The sequence below is a fragment of the Petaurus breviceps genome, unplaced genomic scaffold, assembly GCF_028583685.1.
Source record: "Petaurus breviceps papuanus isolate PSGF00001 unplaced genomic scaffold, PetGlider_PUasm1.0 41, whole genome shotgun sequence".
Taxonomy (NCBI): Eukaryota; Metazoa; Chordata; class Mammalia; order Diprotodontia; family Petauridae; genus Petaurus; species Petaurus breviceps.
In genome coordinates, this window is record NW_027186320.1 from 8,809,588 (window position 1) to 8,833,125 (window position 23,538).

The following is a 23,538-nucleotide window of genomic DNA, read 5'->3' on the forward strand; positions in this document are numbered from 1 at the left end:
ATAGATATATAATGTGAGGAGTACTGTTATTCTGGCAGAGTACACTTATTTGCTATCCATATGAAGGCAACTAATTAGGCCCCTTTGTGTTCCATTTTTTTATTATTTAGGGGTGCAGGTTGGAGGAGTTGGGAGAATTACTAATAATCACACATTTAATTTCATGTACGTAGCAATCTGGTTTGACACTGTGTTAATGTCCTGTCACCTAAAAGGAACAAGCAATTTATTTTAAAAATTCGGTTTAATCACTAGAAGAGCAGAACAAATGCTGTTTTTCCTCTCCTGTTTATATCCTTAAGACAATTTGTAGTAAAATAAATAAATAAAATCGGTCACTTGAATGTAAGCTATGTGCAGACTTGGCTTCACTCCTTATATTGACTTAAACATTTGATGAAATCAAAATAATTAAGTAAACTGGTTATTTTAATTGACCAGTTGCTCTCATTAAAATACTAAATCTTTGATTTTCCACGTGCCTCTCTTTTCCATTATGTGAAGATCCATAATATCTAGTACTTTTTTATCTTTCAATATTTCATTGTACTTTAACTTTCAGAGTGCTCTCTTTACCAACACAATCTTATTAACAATTTGTAGAGGATCATTAGGGTTGCTATGCCTGAAAAAATCATTTGTGTCTCACTTTCTCAAGAGCTATTCTGAACTTAGGTTGACTGGTGCATATATTATAGTCATTACAAAGTCCATCTTTTAAAGTGTTCCTGATTGGTATGGACCTTCCAGAGTTCATGACCCAGATACATAATGTGTTTTGTTATATTGATCAAATTATGCTGATTGATACCATATAAACATAACTCATTACATCTGTGATTTCTTGGATGTAGATATTCTCTTCATCAGTACAGATACGTCTCTCTTCTGCCTTCTCAAACTGTATAATTCTTTTCTATGTTCTTTCATCTGTCCTCCATACTAGATTCAACTAACATAATGGAGTCTTTTCTCTATAAACATACATATATATATATACACATGCATATATATGTTTTATGTATGCATATGTATATATATATTTGTAATTTTTGCCATTTATTTATTTTTAGTTTTCAACATTCATTTCCCCAAGATTTTGAGTTACAAATTTTTCTACCTGTCTTTCCCCTACCTCCACCCCAAAATAATGAGCCTACTGAATACCCCTCCCGACAAGCTGTTCTCTTTTATATCCTCCCCCATACCTCACCCTCAACTTTCTAGTAGGGCAAGATGAATTTCTATATCCCAGTGCCTGTATATCTTATTTCCCAATGGCATGTTAAAAAAAAATCTTTTAAACATTTGTTTTTAAAACTTTTAGCTCCAGATTTTTTTTCCCTTCTTCCCTCCTCACCCATCCCCGCTGGGAAGATAGGCAATTTAATATAGGTTGCACATTTGCAGTTATGCAAAATATTTCCATAGTAGTTATATTGTGAAAGACTAACTATATTTCTCTCCATCATATCCCACCCCCACTTATTCTATTTTCTCCTTTGACCCTGTCTCTTTTCAATAATGTTTGTTTCTAAATACCCTCTCCCCCTATCTGCCCTCCCTTCTATCATTCCCCTTCTTATTCCCTTCCCTACTATTTTCCTGTAGGGTAAGATACCCAATTGAGTGTGTAAGTTATTCCCTCCTTAAGCCAAATGCAATGAGAGTAAGGTTGTCCCATTCCCTTTTACCTTCCTGCTCTTGCACTCCTTGTAAAAGTTTTCTATATTTGCAATTCTTTAGTACTAGTGAAACACTTTTTTTAAAAGCAATTGGGGTTAAGTAACTTGCTCAAGGTTACATGGCCAGGTGTTTCTGGGTGGTTGCTAAGTATCTGAGCCCAGATTCGATCCCCAGATCATCTCGACACCGGAGCCGGTGCTCCTACTAGCTGAGCCACCTGGCTGCCCCAAGTGAAACATTCTTACTGTCAGTTTCTGGTTCTTACCACATGACCATCTCACTTCCTTTCCTAATCATCCATTTTTTTTGAAATACATGTGTTTTGCCGTTCCTGGTGTGTAGGTCATCATTAGAAAAGTTCTGTAATCTACCTGTAACCACCAAGAATAAATACACCTATCTTCCTTTGAGTGGACTACAACTTTTATTTCTCAGAGATTTTGAGGCTATAAGATTTGCAACCCTAGAGCAACACTGGAAAAACGTGTTTTGAAAAGATGAATCTTTGACCAAAAGAACAGTTTAAAATCATTTAAAAAATTGGGTAAATTCTTAAAATCATACTACCTGTGATCTTCCTATATAAATGAATCATAAAAAACTTTATGAATCTTAATAAGTACATTTTCAGTTTAAAGTTAAAATTGTAGCTGATGGGTTTCCCCTTTGTATATAAAAACAAAGATGATGTGTAACATGTGTTCTAGTCCTGGTTTTTCAATGCCATTATTAACAATAATGACAAATAATATTTCTTAAAGCACGACAAGGAGACAGATAATGCAATTATCATTTATGTCCATTGTCCAGATGAAAAAAACAGATACTCAGAGAGATAAAATCATCTGTCACTAAATGCACAAGATAGCCCATCTGACCTAAGAGCAAAAAATGTGTCAAAAAATTTAAGTCCAGAGATCTTTCTATCATGCTACCATGTACCTGCTTTCATATTATCTTGCTTATTTTGGTTAGACTACACTGCCACCAGGTGGTCAGAACTGCCTACACTATGGCCTTGTGATTTGAATAACTAAGACCATACACATTAGTAAATTGATTTTTTTAATGTTGTTTTCTCTTCTATCTAATTGTACTTTCACTATGAAAACAGAAATATTTGTCAAAATTTTCTCTTAAAGTGTGAATAGTATTTAAAATAAGATTTACAATTAAAAGACTATTTTTTGGAACGTTTCTGTGATTCTGCTAGTGTAAGGGGTGTCTATTGAAGTTAACCCTTCTTCCAAAGCAGATGAGACCTCCCTTTGCAGATTATAGTCTTGGAGATTTACACAGGCCACTCAGAAGCTAAATGAATTGTTCAGGGTCATACAACTAATATATGTCAAGGGTGGGACTTGAATTAAACTCTTTCCTTTCTCTGAAGACAATTCTCTAAATGCTATCCTTCATTACTTCTCAGAACAAGGATTTAAGTAATAAAAATACCCATTTTACATCACAACTATAAGTATTTTCTTTTATATAAGTGCTTTCTGCTGATACCAAATAAACCATCAGTGTACCTTATGCCAGCAGTTATTAAAATGTTCAGGATTCTTGAATCTCTTTTCTTTCTCTGGAAGAAGAAGGTGAAATCATGGTCATACAAAACCCAAATGTGCCAACATAACTTGCCCATGGTCATCTTTTTTTAAAAAATTGAAAAGGTTTTTTTCCCTCCCTGTTAACCTTTCCTTTTGGTCTTTGCCTTTGAAATTGAAAAAAAAAAATTCTTATGTGTTCTTCATTTTTTTTTTCCTCAATAGTATCCCTATCTGGATAGAGAATGCTTCTCATTCATTTTCAAACCTGATTCTGATTTAAAGTGACCATATTTGTGGTACTAGAAAACAACAGTTGTCAAGTTCTGTCAATTTTTTCATCATAATACCTCTCGCTTTTTATTGTCATTCAACTCACATGGCAACCACCCTAGTTCAAGCCCTGATTAGCCTTTTTCTGGACCTAACTGATATTCCCCTTTCTAATCTATCCCCTTTCCAGACCATCCTTCAAGTCACTGTGTAAGTACTTATCACAGTGCACCACTATGATCCTGCCATTCTTCTACCCAAAAGCCTTCAGGTGCTCCTCATTGCATCTTAGATAACAGATATATTTAAGGGCCTCCACGAGCTCATGCCAGTCTATTTTTTAACCTTATCTCACTCTTCTCTATTTCATTCTACTCTACATTACAAGCAAAATAGGCTACTAAATATTCCTTTTCCTTCTTCTGCCCTTTCATATTATTGTGTTTTTGTTCACACATCTTGACTGAAATCTAATCCTTGAGTTGCCTTCCACAATCCTCAGTTTATACCTATTAAAATCCCTCTCCTCCTTCAAGATCCAATTCTGTTTTTACCTCCTACAAGTAACTGAAAAAAAAATGTTATCTCTCTTTTCATATTTCTCAAAGACCTTTGAACCTTTCCTGGGGAAATTTCAAACTTCTTCTTTGGATTATAGGTATTTTTGTAAAATATTTACTTACTCCCATTACCTGTATACTATTTGAAAGCAAAGACTGTGATTTCATTTCTTCTTTGTGTCTTTTTACCTGGAATAACTCTATGTTAGCTGCTTTGTAAATCTGTTTCATTGACTTGTCAAAATTAATTACATTTTAAAATATATTTAAATATAATGTCAAGGATTTTAGTCACATTTTTAAATCACCCTGTATATAGTACAATCTTGATTCTCTTTTAAATAGTACTGATAATTTCACAATCAGTAGCTAGCATAGTGATTTGTCCATAGGGAGAACTCAATAAATATCTGTCGATTGATTAACTAAAATCACTGAAAATATTAGACAGGAAACTATCTGAAGTAGGTTTCAGAACTAGCTGATTTTTTTTTCTTTCATGAATCATATAAAAAAGGATTAAATATTTGGTTAGTTAGTTGGTACAATGGGTAGAGAACTGGGCTTACAGTCAGTAAGACTTGAATTCAAATTCACCCTTGGACAGTTACTAACATCATGACCCTAGGAAAGTCACTTAACTTTATTTACTTCTCTTTCATCATTTCTACTATGGGGATAATAATAGCATCTTTCTCCCAGGGTTATGTGAGAATCAAATTAGATCAGTTAGCAAAGTATATGGCACATAGTAAGCACTGTATAAATATTATTTACTATTATTGTTATTAGTGATATTGGACACTTTCCATTTACCTTCCTGAAATAAAATTGACCTTATTAATCCTATGAATTACTACATAAATGTTGGTTGTGCACTTTGTCCATATACTGACTGAGAAGTTCTTACATCTAACTTGTTCTGTGAGGAGAAAAAAATAATTATCTCTTTGAATAATAGAGGTTTGATAGCAAATTCAGACAGAACCAAAAGCAGCATCATAGAAAATGAAAGTATGAGTTTTGCTAGTACTGTTGCTTTAAGACACCAATTATGGCAGGAATGTTTTAAAATGGCTCCATGGAACAGCACTTCTTCGTGATAATCAGTTATATAGGTTTTTCAAATTTGTGTTTTCAAGATGAATAAATCCGGTGGCTTAAAGTTTGCTGACATTTTCCAAGTATTGAAGAGGATTAAAAACACACAGACACAATTCTATCATCTTTGTTAACTAGAACAAAAAGCTTTCACTACAATACACACATCATCACATTATTCATCTTCCACTGCTCTATCATTGTTCTTTAACTGAAGGTCATTAAGAATTCAGCATCAAGCACATATTAACATGGCAAAGAATGGTATAAAAAAACCTGCAGATTCTGCCTGTTATTTTATTTATAGGAATCACATTATTTTTACAAGAAAGTAGTATTGTTCTTGTCAAGATTTAAGGGAATATAGCTACAGAACCTTAATTTGTTCCAATCTCTCAAAAAGCATTTATGGAGCATCTTATTTGAGCAAAGCATTGTGATGAATTTGGCTAGGGATGCAGGATAGGTAAGGCATGGCCCTAGACTTCTGCCTTAATGAATTTATAATCCACTGATTGAGATGATAGAGGTACACAAATAACTACACCTACACCTATTTAAAATCGTCAGTAGTTGGGGGAGTGGAGTGATCCTTTCTGCCTAATGTAATTAGGGAAAATTTTGTGGAGGATGAAATATTAGATCTAAAACTTGAAGGGAAGACTGTATTTTGGTAGGTAGAGAGGGAAAGCTGGTGTTCCAAGATAAAGAAATAGCAGGAACAAAGGTGTAGAAGCTAGAAAGAGAAAAGCTTTCAGAAAATGAGATCCAGAGAATACAGAATATCCCAGTGTGGTTGGAAGATAGAATTTATGCATGAAATCAGTCATAATAGTAGAGAAAGCTCCATTTATGGAGAGGTTTCTCAGATATTTGGTCTACTTGACTTAAAACTGACTAAAAATTAACTGCCAAAACTTTCCAAAATATAATACATATAAAAAGACATATAAGCATGATTTTAAGTCACCTTAGTAAGTCAGTTTATGCAAACATTTTCCATAACACATAACCTAGAAGGCATTTATAACAACTGATTATAACAAAAACACATTCAAGAAGAAAAGGGCTTTCATATGTTACCTTTTTTTTAAAGTGCAATATTTTCTATGAGTGTTTTCCCTTACCAAAAGACAAATGGAAGATTTTATATATTTTCCTTTAGTAAGAACAACAACAAAAATTTGAGCAAGGTGAAAGTGGACACATTAAGTATAAAATATTTTATCTGATCTTCTAGTTTATGTTGGGTAGGTTTTATATTTAAGTATTAAGTACTACATAGGGATTTTTCTGAGCTTTTGAAATAAAGTAAGAACATCTGCATGTCACTAGATAGCACAGTGATGCAAACACAGGAAGTGTTTAGATACATTAAATATGTTGCCAATTAAATGGGGTAGAGGATAATAGGAATTATCTTATTTACCTAGTCCCACATGGATAAGCTAGTTTTCGAGCATCACTATCATGACATGAAAATTCATTCACTTAATCAGCTTGCTTATCAGAGTACTTATTTTAACAGAAATTTAAAATATTTTTTTTACAATTTGCTTTAATTTTTTTACTTTCTAGCTTCATAGTCACTGAATTAAATAGATTTTATCCTTCTCCTTACCCTAATAAATCCATAATGATTAAGATTTTGTTATTTATGTCAAGACACTAAATATCATATTAGCAAACTCCAAGCTTTTAAGTGTTAATATGCTTTTCTGAATTTTTTATACACTTGGGAACAGTTAGGACAAAAATATTGATTATTATAGATCTACTCTCAAGAACCAATTTGACCGAATAAGATTTTTTAATAGCATGCATCAAGTGAACTGCTATGAAGATGATGATTTAAATGTTAAATTACTAAAAGCATATTTCAAAATAGAAAATATAAAATTACCAAGGAACATAGTTTTTAATCTTTTCTTAAATATGTGAAGTATATGATAAATCATATGTGTGTGTATCTATCTATATTACTTACATAGATTGTATGTGGTGGGGTGGGGATTTCCTGGTAGTGTCTGCACAACTATGTACTGTTGTTTCCTTCTTCACTTTTTTTTTCTTTGCCTATTACATTCAGGTTTTCCTTGGATCGTCATACTGATCTTGACAGGATTTTTAATATACATTCTGGAAATGGATCAATTTATACATCAAAGCCACTTGACCGTGAAATATCTCAATGGCACAATCTCAGTGTTATAGCAGCTGAGATCAGTAAGACTATTTTTGTGACTTTATTGGGAGTGGGTAGTGGTCATTATATTAAAGTGTCTTTCAGAAATGTATCGATATATGTATTTTGATTAAAGTAATTATACATAAGTATATAGTAAATCATAAATAGAACTTTTTTGTAAATACAACTCCATGATAAATTCACTAGATATTGATATCCCAGGAAAGCAGTGTAGTAAATTGGAACAAAATAAATACTGGATTTGGAGTCTGAAGACCTGAATTCAAATCCTGCCCTTGTCAGTTAATCACCAATCAACCTGAAGACCTTTCCATGGGTTGATATAAAAGACAGTAATTTAAAAGAATAAATCTGTATACTTTAAGAAGATTAAGATTTTTTCTCAATAATCTTTTTTCCATATTCTTCTAATAAGAGCTGTCTAGGAAAGATGTTCTGTTTCTTCCTTCCAAGTACAGTTAATTAAGGTCTACATTACACTGGATAAAATATCAGGCCCTAGGAAGGCAAGATTCAAAGAATGCAATAAAAAATAAATTATCAAGAATAAATTTTCAGGAAGGTAAAGAAATAGTTTGTGCCAAATACCTGACTAGCAGCAGAAATGATCTTCTTCCCAGACTTAGCTATCAAACTGTGCCTACTCTTCAGGTTAGTTTTAGAGCAAATAAAATTGATTTGAACCTCTCTTGTTCCTCCTTCTCCCAAAATTTTGAGCAACACCACTGTCATTGGCATAGCCAACTGGCTTCTGAGCATTGAGACTATAGATTTAAATGAGTAAATTTCTTTTGACTAAAAGCAAAAAGACATTTATTTTAAAATCAGATTTAAAAAAATATATATTTTAAGGAGGGTGATTTTGTTGCCATCTCCAACTGAGTAGTAACAGCTGAGTTGAATGCTTTTAGAGGGAGTAACCTAGGTTAGGTCTTCTAGTCTGACCACTCTTGAATCATATCATTTTATACACTAAATTTGAAGCTGTCTTCCTTTCTTCCAAAGGAGCTATTAACTGCATTTTCAGATTCAGAGAGTTTGAGAAAATTAACTTTGAAACCTAGTAGAAATAATTAGGGGTTTGTTTTTTTTTGAAATGCTAATTTCTTTCTTTGTTTCCTTCTCCTCCTCCTCTTCCTTCTTCTCCTCCTTTTTCTCTGTCTCTGTCTCTGTCTCTGTCTCTGTCTCTGTCTCTCTCTCTCTCTCTCTCTCTCTCTCTCTGCCTCTCTGTCTCTGTATCTCTTGTGCACATGCACACACACACACACACTCAACTTTTTTTTTCTTTCCTGAAGTCAATCAGTCTTTAAATTAACTCTTTGAAATGCATACCTGCCAAAGTGTGTGTGATAAGGATCCTATTATGCCTTTTGAGGTATTACACATCAACTGGAAAGGGGGAAAGGAAGAAGTAGCACAAAGGGGTTGCTTTCACTTGGCCTTATGATTTGTGTTTTATGGTAAATGTGTCATTCTCTAAAGCCCCTGAGTGTGTCAAGAAGATATAAAAATACACTGCTACTAAATGTGTCACCTGCCACAGGCCCAGAAGTTAAATTCTCAAGTTTTCTAGTAATGCATTAAAGCTTATGACAAGTACTTGTGCCCAGTAAACTATATGGTGTACTATATCATGACTGACTTCCATCTTCAGCTTTCTTTTTCAGAAATATCATTAAAAATGCCATTTGGTGAGGCCAGCCTGAAAATTATGACTACTTATAATGACTGAATCAACCCTGGCAGCTGGAGCAAATTAACATTTGTTAGTAGAAGCAAATGAGCAGCCCCCAACGTATTCCTGAGATGGATTTAACTATTACCATTGCAGGAAATTCTAAAGGTGGTGGCTATATTTAAATTCAAACCTAAGAAGAGAGAAACAGTCTATTACAAAAAAGAATGCTAAACATCTGTATGTTTTGGATAATTAACTTGAGTTTCCTTTTTGTTTAACTCTGAAGAGAGAGCCCTAAAGATTCATCTGCAGTATAAGGAATGTTTCCCATGTTACTACTGATCATTGAAACAAAAACTTAAGACCTTATTTCCTCCCCACTTTTCTTCTCTTTTGGCAAGAAGAGTACAAATGTGGCAGGTCCTGTAACAAAAACCACATGGTGAAAGTGTTAAGACAGAATTCTGATTTACACAGAACACCTGGGCTCTAGACCTGGTTTCTGCCTTTTACTAGCTATATGACTCCCAGAGCCTCAGTTTCTTCTTTGGCAAAATGAAGTTGATAATAAAAATACTCCTTTTCCAGAAACATCATTGAAACTACCATTTCACAAGACCAGGTTGAAAATTACAATTCTATATTATGACCAAATGAACTCTATTTGCTAAAGCAAATTAAGAGCATCTCTCAGGGCTATTTGAGTAAACTATAAAGAATAACAGAAATATGAAGTATTTTGGTTACCACATGGAATATAGGTATGAAATAAACATAGAAGATGGGGAAACTAGATAGGACTTTAGAGACACCACCTAGTCCAGGCCTTTATATTTTGTACATGAAGAAACTAAGTAAAATTCTGAATAAGTAAATTTGGTCTTAGTATGTGTTGTGGTGTTTCTGTTGCTGTGAATTACTTATCAGTTTGAAGACTCCAATGACAAAAGACTGAAACAGCTTTAAGTCCCAGTTTCATGAAGAAGGAATATGGGAAACAAGTATTTATTAAGTGCTTATTATGTACCAAACAAACATTGTGCTAAGGAATTTTACAGATATAATTTCATTTGATCCTCATATCAACCCTGTTAAAGTTGATGCTATTGTGATCTCAATTTTACACTTGAGGAAACTGAGGCAGATAAAAATTAAGGTCACAGCTTAAGTATCTGAAGTAGGATTTGAACATAGATTTTTCTGACTTTATGCCCAATATCGTATCCTAATATACTACCCCAGATATCTTCCTAGGAATGAAGACTGAAGAGGGAAAAAATTACTCTGTTTCTCTTGTAATTCTTTGTGGTAGGAAGAGTAGACCTGCTACCAATGGAACTCTTATCCTTACATGAAGATTTTAGAAAGTAACTCACACTATGCATATAAAAAGGAGGAAGAAAAGAAGGAGAAGGAGAAGAAGGCAGAAGAAGAGGAATAGGAGGAGGAAAAGGAGAAGAAGAACAAGAATAAGAATCATCTATGGAAGAGATACCAGAGAATATAGAAGGGATGTGTATGCAGGCACCTCCCATAGATTCTTCATCTGAGTTTTCTATTAAGCATGAGGCTCCTTCATTGCAAGATGATGTTTCAGCATAGCTATAGCAGAGCAAAAGGCAGTCTCATCTCCTTATTCTTCTACACATATTTTTCAGACCTACCCACATCCCTTTTGCATATAACTATATAGGGCGATAAATGGAACAATCCAGAAATGTGTATTGTGTTCAGAGCATATCCTCTAGGTCCTGTATGAAAATGAAAAGTCTAAATCTCTCTTCTCAAGAATATTAAAGTCCTGGTAACTTTGGATCAGATGTGTAGATGAATGCCACATAGGAAAAGAAGATCCAAATTATTCTTCCATTAGAATAGTAGGGCCATAAGTGTGAAAACTATCATATTAGACTGACTATATGAATAATAATGAAACTTTTAAAAATGGAGTAAGAAGACACTGATCAAAAGAGGTTGCAGAGACCAACTGAGAGTACTTCCTTGCAAAGGAGTGAGCAAGTAAAACACGAGTTCAATATAATTCAAGCTATTAACAACTACGATAGCAATAATAGCATTTTAACTACTATACATAGGGTTTTAGGATAACATATCAAGAGTATCATCTACAGAGGTAGGGAATATGTGGCCTCGAGGCAAGATGCCGTGGCCATCTAGGTCCTCCTGTACTGCTTTGACTGAATCCAAACTACACCGGAGAAATGATTCACCATATGTGGCCTCGAGGCAATACGTTCCCCACCTCTGTTCTGGACAGTTATGGATTCAGAATTAAATGAGTTTAGAAGGGAAGTTCTTGACAGTGGAAAGCCAAGACTGACTTTAAAGTCAGAACTGGCTTCACATGCTGCCTGCCTCTAACAATTATTGCCTATGTTAAGAAAGATGAGTCACTAAACCTCCCTAGACCTTAGTTAACCTTATCTTTAAAATGAGAGGATTAAAGTAGGTAATTACTAACATCACTTTTGTATCTATGATCCTAAAGCACCTAGTCTTGCCTTCTTATTCTACAGATGAGTTTCAGAGAACTGATTTGCCCAATGTCTTACATTTAGTCAATTGCATAGCCTTCATTAAAACCCAGGTGCTTTCTCTCAAAATACAGGGTATCCCAGAAGTCTTAGTGTAGTTTTAAACTTAATAACTTAATACTTACATAGTTTAATAGCTTAAATAAACTGCGCTAAGACTTCTGGGACTCCCTGTACACTTCTCTACTATATCTTGTTCCCTTACTATGATTAATTCTTAAAATGAGAGAATGCTTAGGTAACTTCATGTGGTTGAACTAATGCCTAAAATGAACACTATACATGTCCTATTTGTATTTTCATATTTACATTCTGTCTTTTAAATAAGCTAATAAGCAAAATATGCCCATCATATATAAAAGCTGAAATATTTTCAATAGTTATTTAAATGTATTTTCCAGAAGAAAAATGTGAGCCCCAAAATAATTGAAATCATTTCTATTTAATTATTCTAACATACCATTTTACTGTGTTTTATTGTATTATAATATTTATTGTATTACAATTTATTTTATTTTGTTTTGTATTTTTTGTATTATATTGTATTATTTTATTGTGTTACAATAGAGCAGAACTAATATGTATTTACTTCAAAACATTCTAATTTTCACTTGATAGAAAAATATAGCCAAAAACATAATTCTAGCACAGGGGATGTTTCCCTGCATTATAGTACTAACACATTCCTATCAGTCTCTCTTTAATTCTGTTCATAGGAAATCAAGGTTTTTCTTTCCCTCCCCTAGACAACCCAAAAGAAACAACTCGTGTAGCAGTTTTTGTCAGAATTTTGGATGTCAATGACAATGCTCCACAGTTTGCTGTGTTCTATGACACATTTGTGTGTGAGAATGCAAGACCTGGACAAGTAAGTGTCTCTGAAATGTAATAAACATAATAATTTTTTAACTTTTCTTAATAAAAATAATACCTTCAGAGGGAAAAAGGGAGAGTGTGGAAGGAGAGTAAGAAGTGTCAGACAGAGAGACACGGAGAGACCAAGTGAGAAAAAGACAGATTTGTAAGGATTATCATAGGATCCTTAATTCTTTTTTAATGATTCTTAAAGTCTTGTGGAAGTTGTACCTGCTTTGCCACCACAAGGCAGTGAGTGGGTAGGTACAAGCAATTTCCAAACTCTTTGAAAAGCAAAAAAAAAAAATCCTTCTGCTTTTTCAGATAAATATAGAAAACCAGTAGATGAAGAGGGTAAGTGAAAGCAATGGAAGACACGGAGAGAATTAAAGGATAGGAACAGATCCAAAAGGATAGAAAGAGATTCATTCAATTCCAGGATGTAGAAATGGAATTAAAATATGGCTATGTTGTAGTAAAAGAGGAACCAAACCTTAGATATATGCATTAAATTTCAGAATTACAGCAACATGAAATTATCTAATGACATATTTCTTTATAAAGCTCTCCCTGAATCAGCTTTATGTATTTACTCCTAAAACCTCTGCTTCAGTAGACTCATTTTGTTGTTTGAAAAGGCTGAATGTATGAATCTGAATGAAATGCTCTTAATTGGTTTCAGCACTATCTTCACAGAAGGAAGCAGAATGTTATAAATAATAATTGGGAATCAAATTTATTTTTTTAAAGAAAGAGAACCCATCAGAGAACCACATTATGTTTTGACATTATTTCACGGTCTTTATAAACATCAATGTCACTATTACATTTTTATGCAAATTACATTACCCTATCTCTCAAATTCTTCCTATTGAATCATCAAACAAATTCAACAGTGCTTATACAGTTTTTGAAATGGTAAAATTGTGTCAACTGGATTTTATTTTTCCTTTCAGATGCTATGAAAAATTGGAGTTCAGCTTATTTACATGCCTTGTTTGGTTAATGTTATTGAAATCCAGAGTACTATACTTAGGTCATTTTAATGACCTATAAGCATTGTTAATATTTCTGTTTTACTTTTGGAAGTTGTTCCCCAGCCACTTGTTTATTATTTGCCTAGGGCACCCTATTTCATTTGACCATCCCCAAAGAGGACAGTTTAAAATTTTAAACCTATATTTAAGTTGTCTGTCTTTTACATGTAAACAGACCGATTTTCCTAGATTTACAGGAACAATAGATCTGCAAAAGTAAATTTCCTATATATTTGTTTGGGCAATCTCAGTTTAACAATAATAATAGCTACCATTTATAAAGTTCTTTAATGTTTGGAAAACAAATTCCAAATATTTCATTTTATCTTCATAACTGCCTTGTGAGCTAGGTGCTATTTTAGCCCCATTTTGCAGTTGAGGAAATGAAGCCAAATAAGTTAAATCACTTGCCTAGAGTCACACAGCTAGTAAAAATCTAAAGTAATATTTGAACCCAGATTTTTATAACTCTAGTTTCAACACTCTGTCAGCTGTGCCACCTAGTTCCCTAATGACCACAGCAAAACAAAAGTCAATCATTTAACAAGCATTTATTAAACACTTCACTGTGTCAGGCACTGTGCTAAGTATTTGAGATTCCAAAGCAAAACTAAAACTAAAACCCTTCACACACTAATGCATGGTCTTTCTATTCTAGGAGCTCACAGTCAAAGAGGGGAGAAAACATGCAAATAACTAGGTACAAACACATACATACATATGTGCATATAGGTATGTGTATACATATATAAGCATATGCTTTCATACAGAAAGCTATGTATGTAATCTTATATATATATGTTCATATATGTATACGTGTCTCTATATGTAGCTATGTATATCTTATTTTATGTAGTTTGCAAACTAGATGTGTGTAGATATTTATGTGCATATGTATGCAGTCTACCTATATTGTTAGTACATCAAACATAATTTCTGGGGAAAAAGAAAAGTGGAAGGTAGGCAGCAGGAAAAGGCTTCTTGAAAACTGTAATTTGAATTGTCTTAAAGAAAGCCAGAGAATCTAGGAGCTAGAAATAAGGAAAGTGAGTCCCAGGTATCAGTGTAAGCTAACAGTCAGGAGATGGGATGCGATGTGTGAGACTATTGCAAGTAGAGAGTATATAGGAGAGTAATATGTAAGATAATTAATAAGGTAGGGAGGTTTCTGGTTATTGAGGCATTCTGGTAAATGCCCAATAGAACATTTTATATTTGATCCTAGAAGTAAAAGAGAGTCACTGTAGCTTATTCAGTAGGGACAATGACATGGTCATAACTTTGCTTTAGGAAAACCAATTTGGCAACTGACTGGAGCATTGTTTGAAGCGGGGAGGGTATCAAAGGCGACAGACCAATTATAAATCAATTGAAATAGTCTAGGCAAGAGAAAATGAAGGCCTATATTGAGTGGAGATAAAAAGAAAAATATGAGTAATTAAGTGAAAAGTAGAAACAACAAGAATTTACAACAGAATAAATATATATAATGAGTAAAAATGTGAAGCAGAAAAGGATGACAAGTAGGTCATGAGTCTGGGTGATGGGCAGGATGATGGTACCCTTAACAGTAATAGGAAGAATGGAAAAAGAGAAGGAAGTGGTAGATGGGGTGAGGACAAGAGATAATGAATTCTGTTTTGAACATGTTGAGTTTGCAATACCTGAAAAACATACATTATGAAATGTTAAAAGGCCTTAACAGTATAGAACTAGAGCTCAGGAGAAAGATGAAGGCTGGATAAATTTATCTGAGAAGAATCTGCTTAAAGATGATAATTAAACCTACTGGAGCTGATGAAATCACTAAGCAAGATAGTGCATAGGGGAAAGGGAAGTGGTGCCAAGACAGAGCCTTGGGAGAAGTTGACATTTAGTCAGCAAAATGTGGGTGAATATCTGGCAAAGGAGACTAAAGAGAAGCAGTCAAATAGGAAGAAGGAGGAAAAGTAGTGATTAGTGTCACGAAAACCTAGAGAGAAAAGATTTTCCTTGAAGAGAGAGAGTAGCAGTGTCAAAATCTTCAGAGGTCAAGAACATTTGCAAAAAGATTTGACCATTTAAAAGACTGGTGACCGTAGACAGAGTAATTTCATTTAAATAATGAAGTTAGAATATTTGTATATATTTATGATGCTTTTAATTTATGTAATTTCATAAAGACAAACTCCTTAAAATGGAGTATTTTAATTAATATGTTTGCAATGACTGTTAGTTGAAACCTATTGTGCTAAGAATGATGTATTGCTTTGAAATCGCAATTGGTCTGTAAGCCTTTCAATGAAAGTATAATGCAACTATAACTAAAATCAATTTCACCTTGAACTTTTATATCAATGAATAGCTTTAATTATTTAATTGAATAGTGTTGTTTCATAGCTGATCAACCATTTCTAACAACTGTAATTATACTGGTTACTCAAAAGTGAGAATAGGGGCATTTTAAAATAGGGAGACAAATGATTGTTCACCTGGGTTTTTTGCCTATGTCCTGAAGGATATACCTCATAGATTCTAAACAGAACAAATACATGCAGAGGTCAGGTTATCTGAATCCTTCCATTTTCTAATGACAGTGTACTAATTGCATTGATTTCTAGAATACTACATAGCTTTTTTAATGGAAATTGTTAAAATCCAGAGGATTTTAATTATAATTATATATATGTATATATATATATATATATATATATATATATATATATATAATCCAGATAATTAAGAAGGGGAGAAAAGGGAGAGGAAAAAAAAACACAACTATCATCTAGATTTTGACACGTAGAACAGAATTGTTCCAACAGTATATACATCTCAGATAGTTCCTGCAGATAGACAGCAAGTTTAGCCCATAATTGAATAGGAGGCAGAGTCTAGATTGAATCACATCCAAGAAAGTGAATAGTGCTTTCAATTATCCTAACGTAGTTGCTGTTGTATAGTTAATAGTTGTCTTTTTAACATCAATGCTCTTTAGTTTATTCTCTCTGACTGAAAATCATGGAAAACTGTAGAGCCAAAAGAACATACATTTCAGGTGACCGAATGGGTAATGAAACACACACACACACACACACACACAAACACACATACACTTCCAAAAGACATCATCCGAGACATATTATTAGAAAAAAATAAACAAAATAAACAGACATGGGAGATCAAAATTTAGGTGTTTAATTTGCTTATTGCAATATTTGAAATATGACAAAAACCAAAGGAAAACCTTACTTCAGATTAATTCAGCAACCTTTTATTCAACATCTATTTATTAGGTCTTATAATACAAATTTAACAACAAAAAAATAGCAAGATGCCCAGACAGCTGGATATATACTTGAATGTATAGAAAAGGCAGAAGCCATTCAAAAGTGGAATAATCAGCCTTATAGGTGCTACTGAGTTTCTCCTCCTCAGAGGTCTTCATGTCAAGGTTGTATGACCACTTGATATGTTTTAGAGTAGATTTATATTCAAGTTCCTGTAGAATTATTGTAATTGAACTCAAGTTATCTTTTAAACCCAGCTCTGCCTTCTAGGGCCACATGAACCTTCTGAATTATTGAAAGCTGAGATCTAATCTGCACTATCAATTGTGATTTAGAATTTTAATTTTACAAATGTATTTAACTATCTGATCAGGACTTTTCTATCTATATGGTAAACTTGATCTACTTGACTTTAAATATAATTTTTATCCTTATCTTTTAAATTACCAATATTTTTTTACATTTAAAATATGTACTTGTAATATAACTAACAGTTATAAAATTCCTTTTTATTTTATGACTTTTGCCACTATTTTTCTCACTATTGTATTAAGATCATCTATCCACTACCAACTTCTCTTTATAGTTAGAATAAGGTTTTCTCCCTAATAAAATTTCATCTTCTAATTAGTTTTCCAAAGTATATGTGGAGAGCAAATGATAGCCTTTATTTCAATCAGTGTTGAGATACTGTCATAAAAATTCCCTCTACTGATGGAGATAAGATAGCTTGTCTATTTTACAATCTTTGAAACTGACTAGAAAATGATACAGTATTATGAAAAGATAGACCTCCAGCCTGAGAGTCAGGAAAACTTTACTTCAAATCTTGCCTCTGACATACTGTCTATGTTATCCTGCATAGGTTACTTAATTGTTCATTGCCACAGGTAACTCTTCAAGACTTATACATTGAAGAGAAAATACCAAACTGAATTAGTACAGGAGGCCCCTTCATTGGGAGTTCCCTTTACCAATAAAACCACAGGCCCAAAAATGGTTACCTGAGGACCTGAGGGTTTAAGTGATTTCCTCATAGTCAAACAGCTACTGTATGTGATTGGAAAGATTTAATCCCAGGTCTCCTGATTTCACAAGTAGTCCTCTATCCTCTATACTATGGGGTTTCTCTTTGAGCTGATGCTGTTACAGTTATATTACATGAAATGACCTTAATTTAAAAGGGCCAAGGTCCCCAACTGCATTCTGGGCCATTTCCAGGCTTCCGGTGAATATCTGGCCACTATACCCAGATGGCTCTGAAGGAGAAATTTGCATAGCCCTCCCTCACTCAAATCAAAAGTCAATTGCAAGTCATCTCCCTGATGTCATGGTCCCCTTCCAGAATGAAGGACAAACCACAATCTCTGAGCCCATGTATATGTCATTATTGCTAATATTTTATAGCCTGTTAGAGAGATATGTTTCTTCTTTGTCTTTTGAGGAATGTACATTTAAAAAAAATTCATTGCATATCTTCCTGCTCCATTGAAGTTATAAAACATCACTAGGAAAATGGTGGTGTTGATGAAATAGTCTTTTATATCAGGGAGTAGTATGAAAGTGCTATACACCTTGGATAAGAGTTTTTAAGGTAATTTCCTATGCACTCATTTGGTTTTGTTTTTTGGTCACCAAAAAAAAGGATACAGTAGAATCTCAAATATTTTATACCTCTCAATCTCATGACTATGAATATGCAATCTGTTTTAGAGAATCATTTACCGAAACCTAGTTATTCTCCTCTCCGTTTTTTTTTTTTTCTTAAAGGAAAACTTCAGGGCAACTAGGTGGTACAGTGAATAAAAAAAATGGTCTTGAAGTCAGGAGGACCTGAGTTCAAATTCAGCCTCAGACACTTGACACTTTACTAGTGTTGTGACCTTGAGCAAGTCACTTATCCCCAATTGCCTAGCCTTCCCCCCTCAAAAATTAATTTTAAAAAGAGGAAAGCTCAAAATTTCGCAGAAACCATTCTTTCAAAAGATTTCTTTTATATGAAAGCAGACCTTTTACTAAAGTCCTATTCTAATACTTTTTTGTAGCATTGGATTAAACTAGAGTCTTGAAGGCTTTGCAAGTATATTACTAAATTCTTCCAAATTAGAAAGATGTTAAGTATAGGCTAATCAGACCAATGTCAAAGGACAAGCCTTGATTCAAATTATATTTAGAGGAACTCATCACCAAATTGTCCACAGGATAATAAATATCTTCTCCCCAGAAATGTCTAAATGCTAGAGAGGTTGTGACCTGTGCTGTTTGAGATAGTGCTAAAGGCAAATAAATTAGAGATCTTTGAAGTAATGTCATAAGAAAGTAAGCATGCTGTTTGGATTTCTTTACTATTGCTTAATTTTGGTCCTGATAACGTCTTTGAAATTTTCTATTAGTTTAGAATCTGTTCTTATTTGATAGAGCTTTAAAAATTATTTCCAGAGTACATTTTGAAAATACTCCAGTACAAATATCCCCTGGATTTATTTAGTTGCAGATGCTTTTGTCAACTAATGTTTAAGTACAATTGTCACTACTTAATTTATGACTTACAAGAGAATATTCTTGTTGATGAGCTTGGTGATGCATGGATTATTTAAATAAAAGGATGTTTTTAAAGGGTTTTTTTGTCAGCAAACAAAAGAGAAAGACCTGAAATTGTTTATATCCCTTAATCAATTGTATGATTGTTAATATGCAATCTGTTATAAGGAACATCTTCCAAAGCCTAGGTTTTTCTCTGGTCTTTTTTTCTTAAAGAATAGCCCTTTTGGATAAACATACTTTGAAAATTTGAAAGGATAAACACACTTTGAAACTGCTAAATGTTCTGTTATTAATCTTTTGAGTGGAATAATATTTAATGCAGTATAATACAAATAAAATAGTTACATTTTAAATTGAATATTATATTATCCACACATGCACTATTTGAATTGTAGATGTTTCCCTGAAGAGAAAAATAATTAAAAATGATGACTATAATGTTTTACCCATCTGGTCAATTTATTTAGAAATACTTAAATGAATATGTGATCTCATTAACATGGATATTCTCTCCAAAGATACATAATTTGAGAGTTGGGAGAGATCTCAACAGTCATATAGCTCAAACCATACATATAAGGAATCCCTATTATAACAAAACCAACAAATGGTCATATAATCTTAGCTTGAAGATCTTCAAAAGAAGGAACTTATCACATTTTGAGGCAGATCATTTTAATTTACAATTGCCTGCCTATCATGTGTGACTATCATATTCTTCCACAAGTTAACAACAAAGAATCTATTCAAGATGTTGGGGTTCTTTCCCTAGCTCTCTTGATATTTTGAGGATATCAAGAAAGCATCTGGAAATCTCACTTTTATCACATCCCCAATCCACCTTTATTTTACCATACATATTTCATGACATTTTTTTCTCTGCTCCTTTTTTATGATTTCTTGTTTGCGCTATGTTTAACTCTGCTCATTCTAATCCCCTAAGCTCTAACCAAATGGCTTTCCAATTATTCAGTTACTTGATTACAAAAGCAAACAATTTGTTTAATCATTGACCTGAATCAAATTTAAAAACAGTGAATATCTATCATATTGAAGATGATCTTAATTTGTAGTGAGTTCACAAGAATCTTTGGTGAAATACCAGAAACCAGCCTTATCACAAATTGAACTGACTGATTCATTTTATTAAGATTTTTAAAAGGGGGAGGGGGGCGGCTAGGTGGCGCAGTGAGTAGAACACTGGCCCTGGAGTCAGGATAACCTGAGTTCGGTTCTGGCCTTAGACACTTAACACACACACACACACACACACACACACACACACACACACAAACTAGCCATGTACCCTTTTGCCCATTTTATAATCCTAATGTTTCTATCCAAAAAGGCAAAAAAAAAATTTTTTATTAAAAAAAAGATTAAAAAAAAAACAGAAGTGAGGGATTTACCAAATTTACTATTTAATTTTGTTTGAATATAGTCTCTATTCCTCCACTTCTCCATTCAGTTTGATTATATTGAATATATGAATGTTTCTCTGTATGTGTTCCATACTGTTAATTAAATTTCCATCATAAACTTTAGAAACTTGTGCACAACATATATTTTATAATGAGCATAGATGGAGGATTTCATTGTTTAGATTGAAGATAAACTCCCCTATTTTTTTTTGCTTTTTTTTGGAGGGCAATTGGGGTTAAGTGACTTGCCCAAAGTCACTAGAAAGTATGTCAGGTGTCTGAGGCTGGATTTGAACTCAGGTCCTCCTGACTCCAGGGCTGGTTCTCTATTCACTGCGCCACCTAGCCCACCTAGCTGCCCCAACTCCTCTCTCTATTAATCGATCCTTAAGATACCATTCTGTACTCCTTTATAAGAAGAAAGTAAATACTCTTCAAAATTTCTTAGTATTTTTTTACCATCACCAAACCTATCTCTTCAGTATTTTATAGCCAAAGTAATAAAGAAGTTTGTCCCTCTTGCTCTTACTCTTACTATCATCTTAACTTTCTACAGTCTGGCTTCAGATCTCATTATTCAAATGAAATTGCTTTCCAAAGTTATCAGTGCTCTCATAACTGTCAAATCTAATGGTCTTTTTTTCCATCCTCATCCTTGAACTCTTTGCAGCTTTGCTGTTGTTGATTGCCTTCTTCTCTTTAATACTGTTTTCTCTCTAGGCTTTCATGACACTACCCTCATTTTCCTCCTACCTCTCTATCTAATTCTCAGCTTCCTTTGCTGTAGGTTAATCCAGGTCAAATCTGCTAACCATGAGTATCCTGAGCCTTCTTCTTCCCCCCACAGTTTCACTTAATGATGTCTTCAGCTTCCATGGATTCAGTTTTCATCTTTATGCTGATGATCCTCTAGTTGATTTATTTATTCCAAACTGCTTTTCTGACTTCAGTCACTCATCTTTAAGTTCCTAGTGGACATCTGAAACTAGATGTCCTGTAGACATCTAAAACTCAAAACATTCAGAATGGAACTCATAATCTCCTCTCCCCCACAAAAAGTTCCCTCATTCCAAACTTTTCTATGCTTATTAAAGGTACTACCATCCAATGAGTTACCCAGGCTCACGACTTAGGCATCATCCTTGAATCTTTACTCTCTCACCTGTGATATCTAATTTGTTTCCAAAGTCTCTTAATTTTACCTTTTGTAACATCTCTTGAATATTACTTCCTCAACTGTACATTGCTAACACCTTTGTGTACCAGCCTCAAACCTGGACTACTACTATACACTGATGGTTGATCTCCCTGGCACAAGCCTCTCACCATTCCAATCCATCTCCACTCAGCTGTCAGTTATCTTCCTAAAATGAAGGTCTGATTATGTTACCCTCCTGTCCTGTAAACACCAGTGACATACAATAACTCAGGCTCAAATATAAAATCAACCAGTGTTCAAAGGCTTTCACAAACATACCCAACAAATCAAATAGTCTTCTTACCTGCAAATATTCTTTGATCCAGTAACACTGGCTTCCTTGTTATTTCTTTTTAAAAAAAAAAGATACACCACCTCTGACTCTAGACATTTTCACTGGCAACCCTTCATGCTTGGAATACTCTCCTCCTCCCTCCCCCATTCTCTAACCCTTGACTTCCCTGGCTTCCTCCAAGTCTGAGTTAAAACACTACCTTCTATGGAAAGTCTTTCCCAGTCCCTATTAATTCTGTTACTTTCTGTTCATTGTTTACTTCTTATTTATCCAGTATGTAGTTTCTTTGTACATAGTTATTTGTTTGTTGTCCTTTCCATTAGATTGGGAGTTCCCTGAGGTCAAGTACTACTTTTTTTTCCCCTTTCTTTGTATCTCTAGCACTAAACACAGTGTCTGGCTAAAAGGAAAGCCTAACTAAGTTTTATTGACTATTTTTCTATACCTATATAAGAAAATATATAAAATAAAATCCTAGCCACAGATGATATGACTAAAGTCATTGTCTCCACATAAAAAGTCACTTTTTGATAAGCTAAACAAAAATGGATGTTTCCAGCTTATTAAAATATTTTAAAAATCAAATTTAAGCAATATTGATCTATTGACTTAGAGCTAGAAATTTGAGTATATGTCAGTTTATAAAAAGAAAACAAATGTAGTGTTACTGAGTAAACCACAGTGAGGGAAGGTGGGGACTTAAAAGATATTGCATGTGAAATATCAGTAGCAATTTTAGGCAGTAGCAAATTTAATGTGTATTTTCTTTTCTCTGCAGCTAATACAGACTATCAGTGCAGTGGATAAAGATGATCCCTTAGGTGGACAGAAATTTTTCTTCAGTCTAGCTGCTGTCAACCCAAACTTCACTGTCCAGGATAATGAAGGTATATTTCAGATCTGACAATATAAAGAATTCCCTTTAAAGGATTACTTACAAAATTTATGATATGCCATAAATAGTTTAAAAGACCTCAAAGAAGTTGATAATTCTCATAATATTATACATTGTATTGAATGGTTTAATGAGATATCGATTCTTTAACATTTTCAATAATCAGTAACACCTTCAGATGCACAAGATTCAACAATCCCTGCCTCCCCCCCAAAAAGCCTCTACCAACCACACATACCAAGCCTCTTTACATAAAATGTGTAAGTGATAAAAATAACTGATAAAGTAAAAAAGAAGCAAAAATTACCCTAAAAGTGATATGATTGGCTGGTTCGTTTACCTGAATAAAAGAAGTTTCTAATTAACTGACAAAGGCTATCAAATTTGAGCTCTAACCATACCAAATATATTAAGTGAT

At 33.6% G+C, this 23,538-nt stretch overlaps 1 protein-coding gene across 2 annotated transcripts in view; it reads left to right on the forward strand.

Annotated features, from left to right (window-relative positions):
• The window catches only part of LOC138171080 (cadherin-10), a 313,231-nt gene that overhangs the window by 275,646 nt on the left and 14,047 nt on the right, over positions 1-23,538 (forward strand). For both annotated transcript variants that reach the window (XM_069100488.1, XM_069100487.1), the window contains 3 exons: positions 7,257-7,393; positions 12,356-12,477; positions 23,004-23,112. In XM_069100488.1, coding sequence (XP_068956589.1) covers positions 7,257-7,393; positions 12,356-12,477; positions 23,004-23,112 — 368 coding nt within the window. The remainder of the gene's footprint in view (positions 1-7,256; positions 7,394-12,355; positions 12,478-23,003; positions 23,113-23,538) is intronic.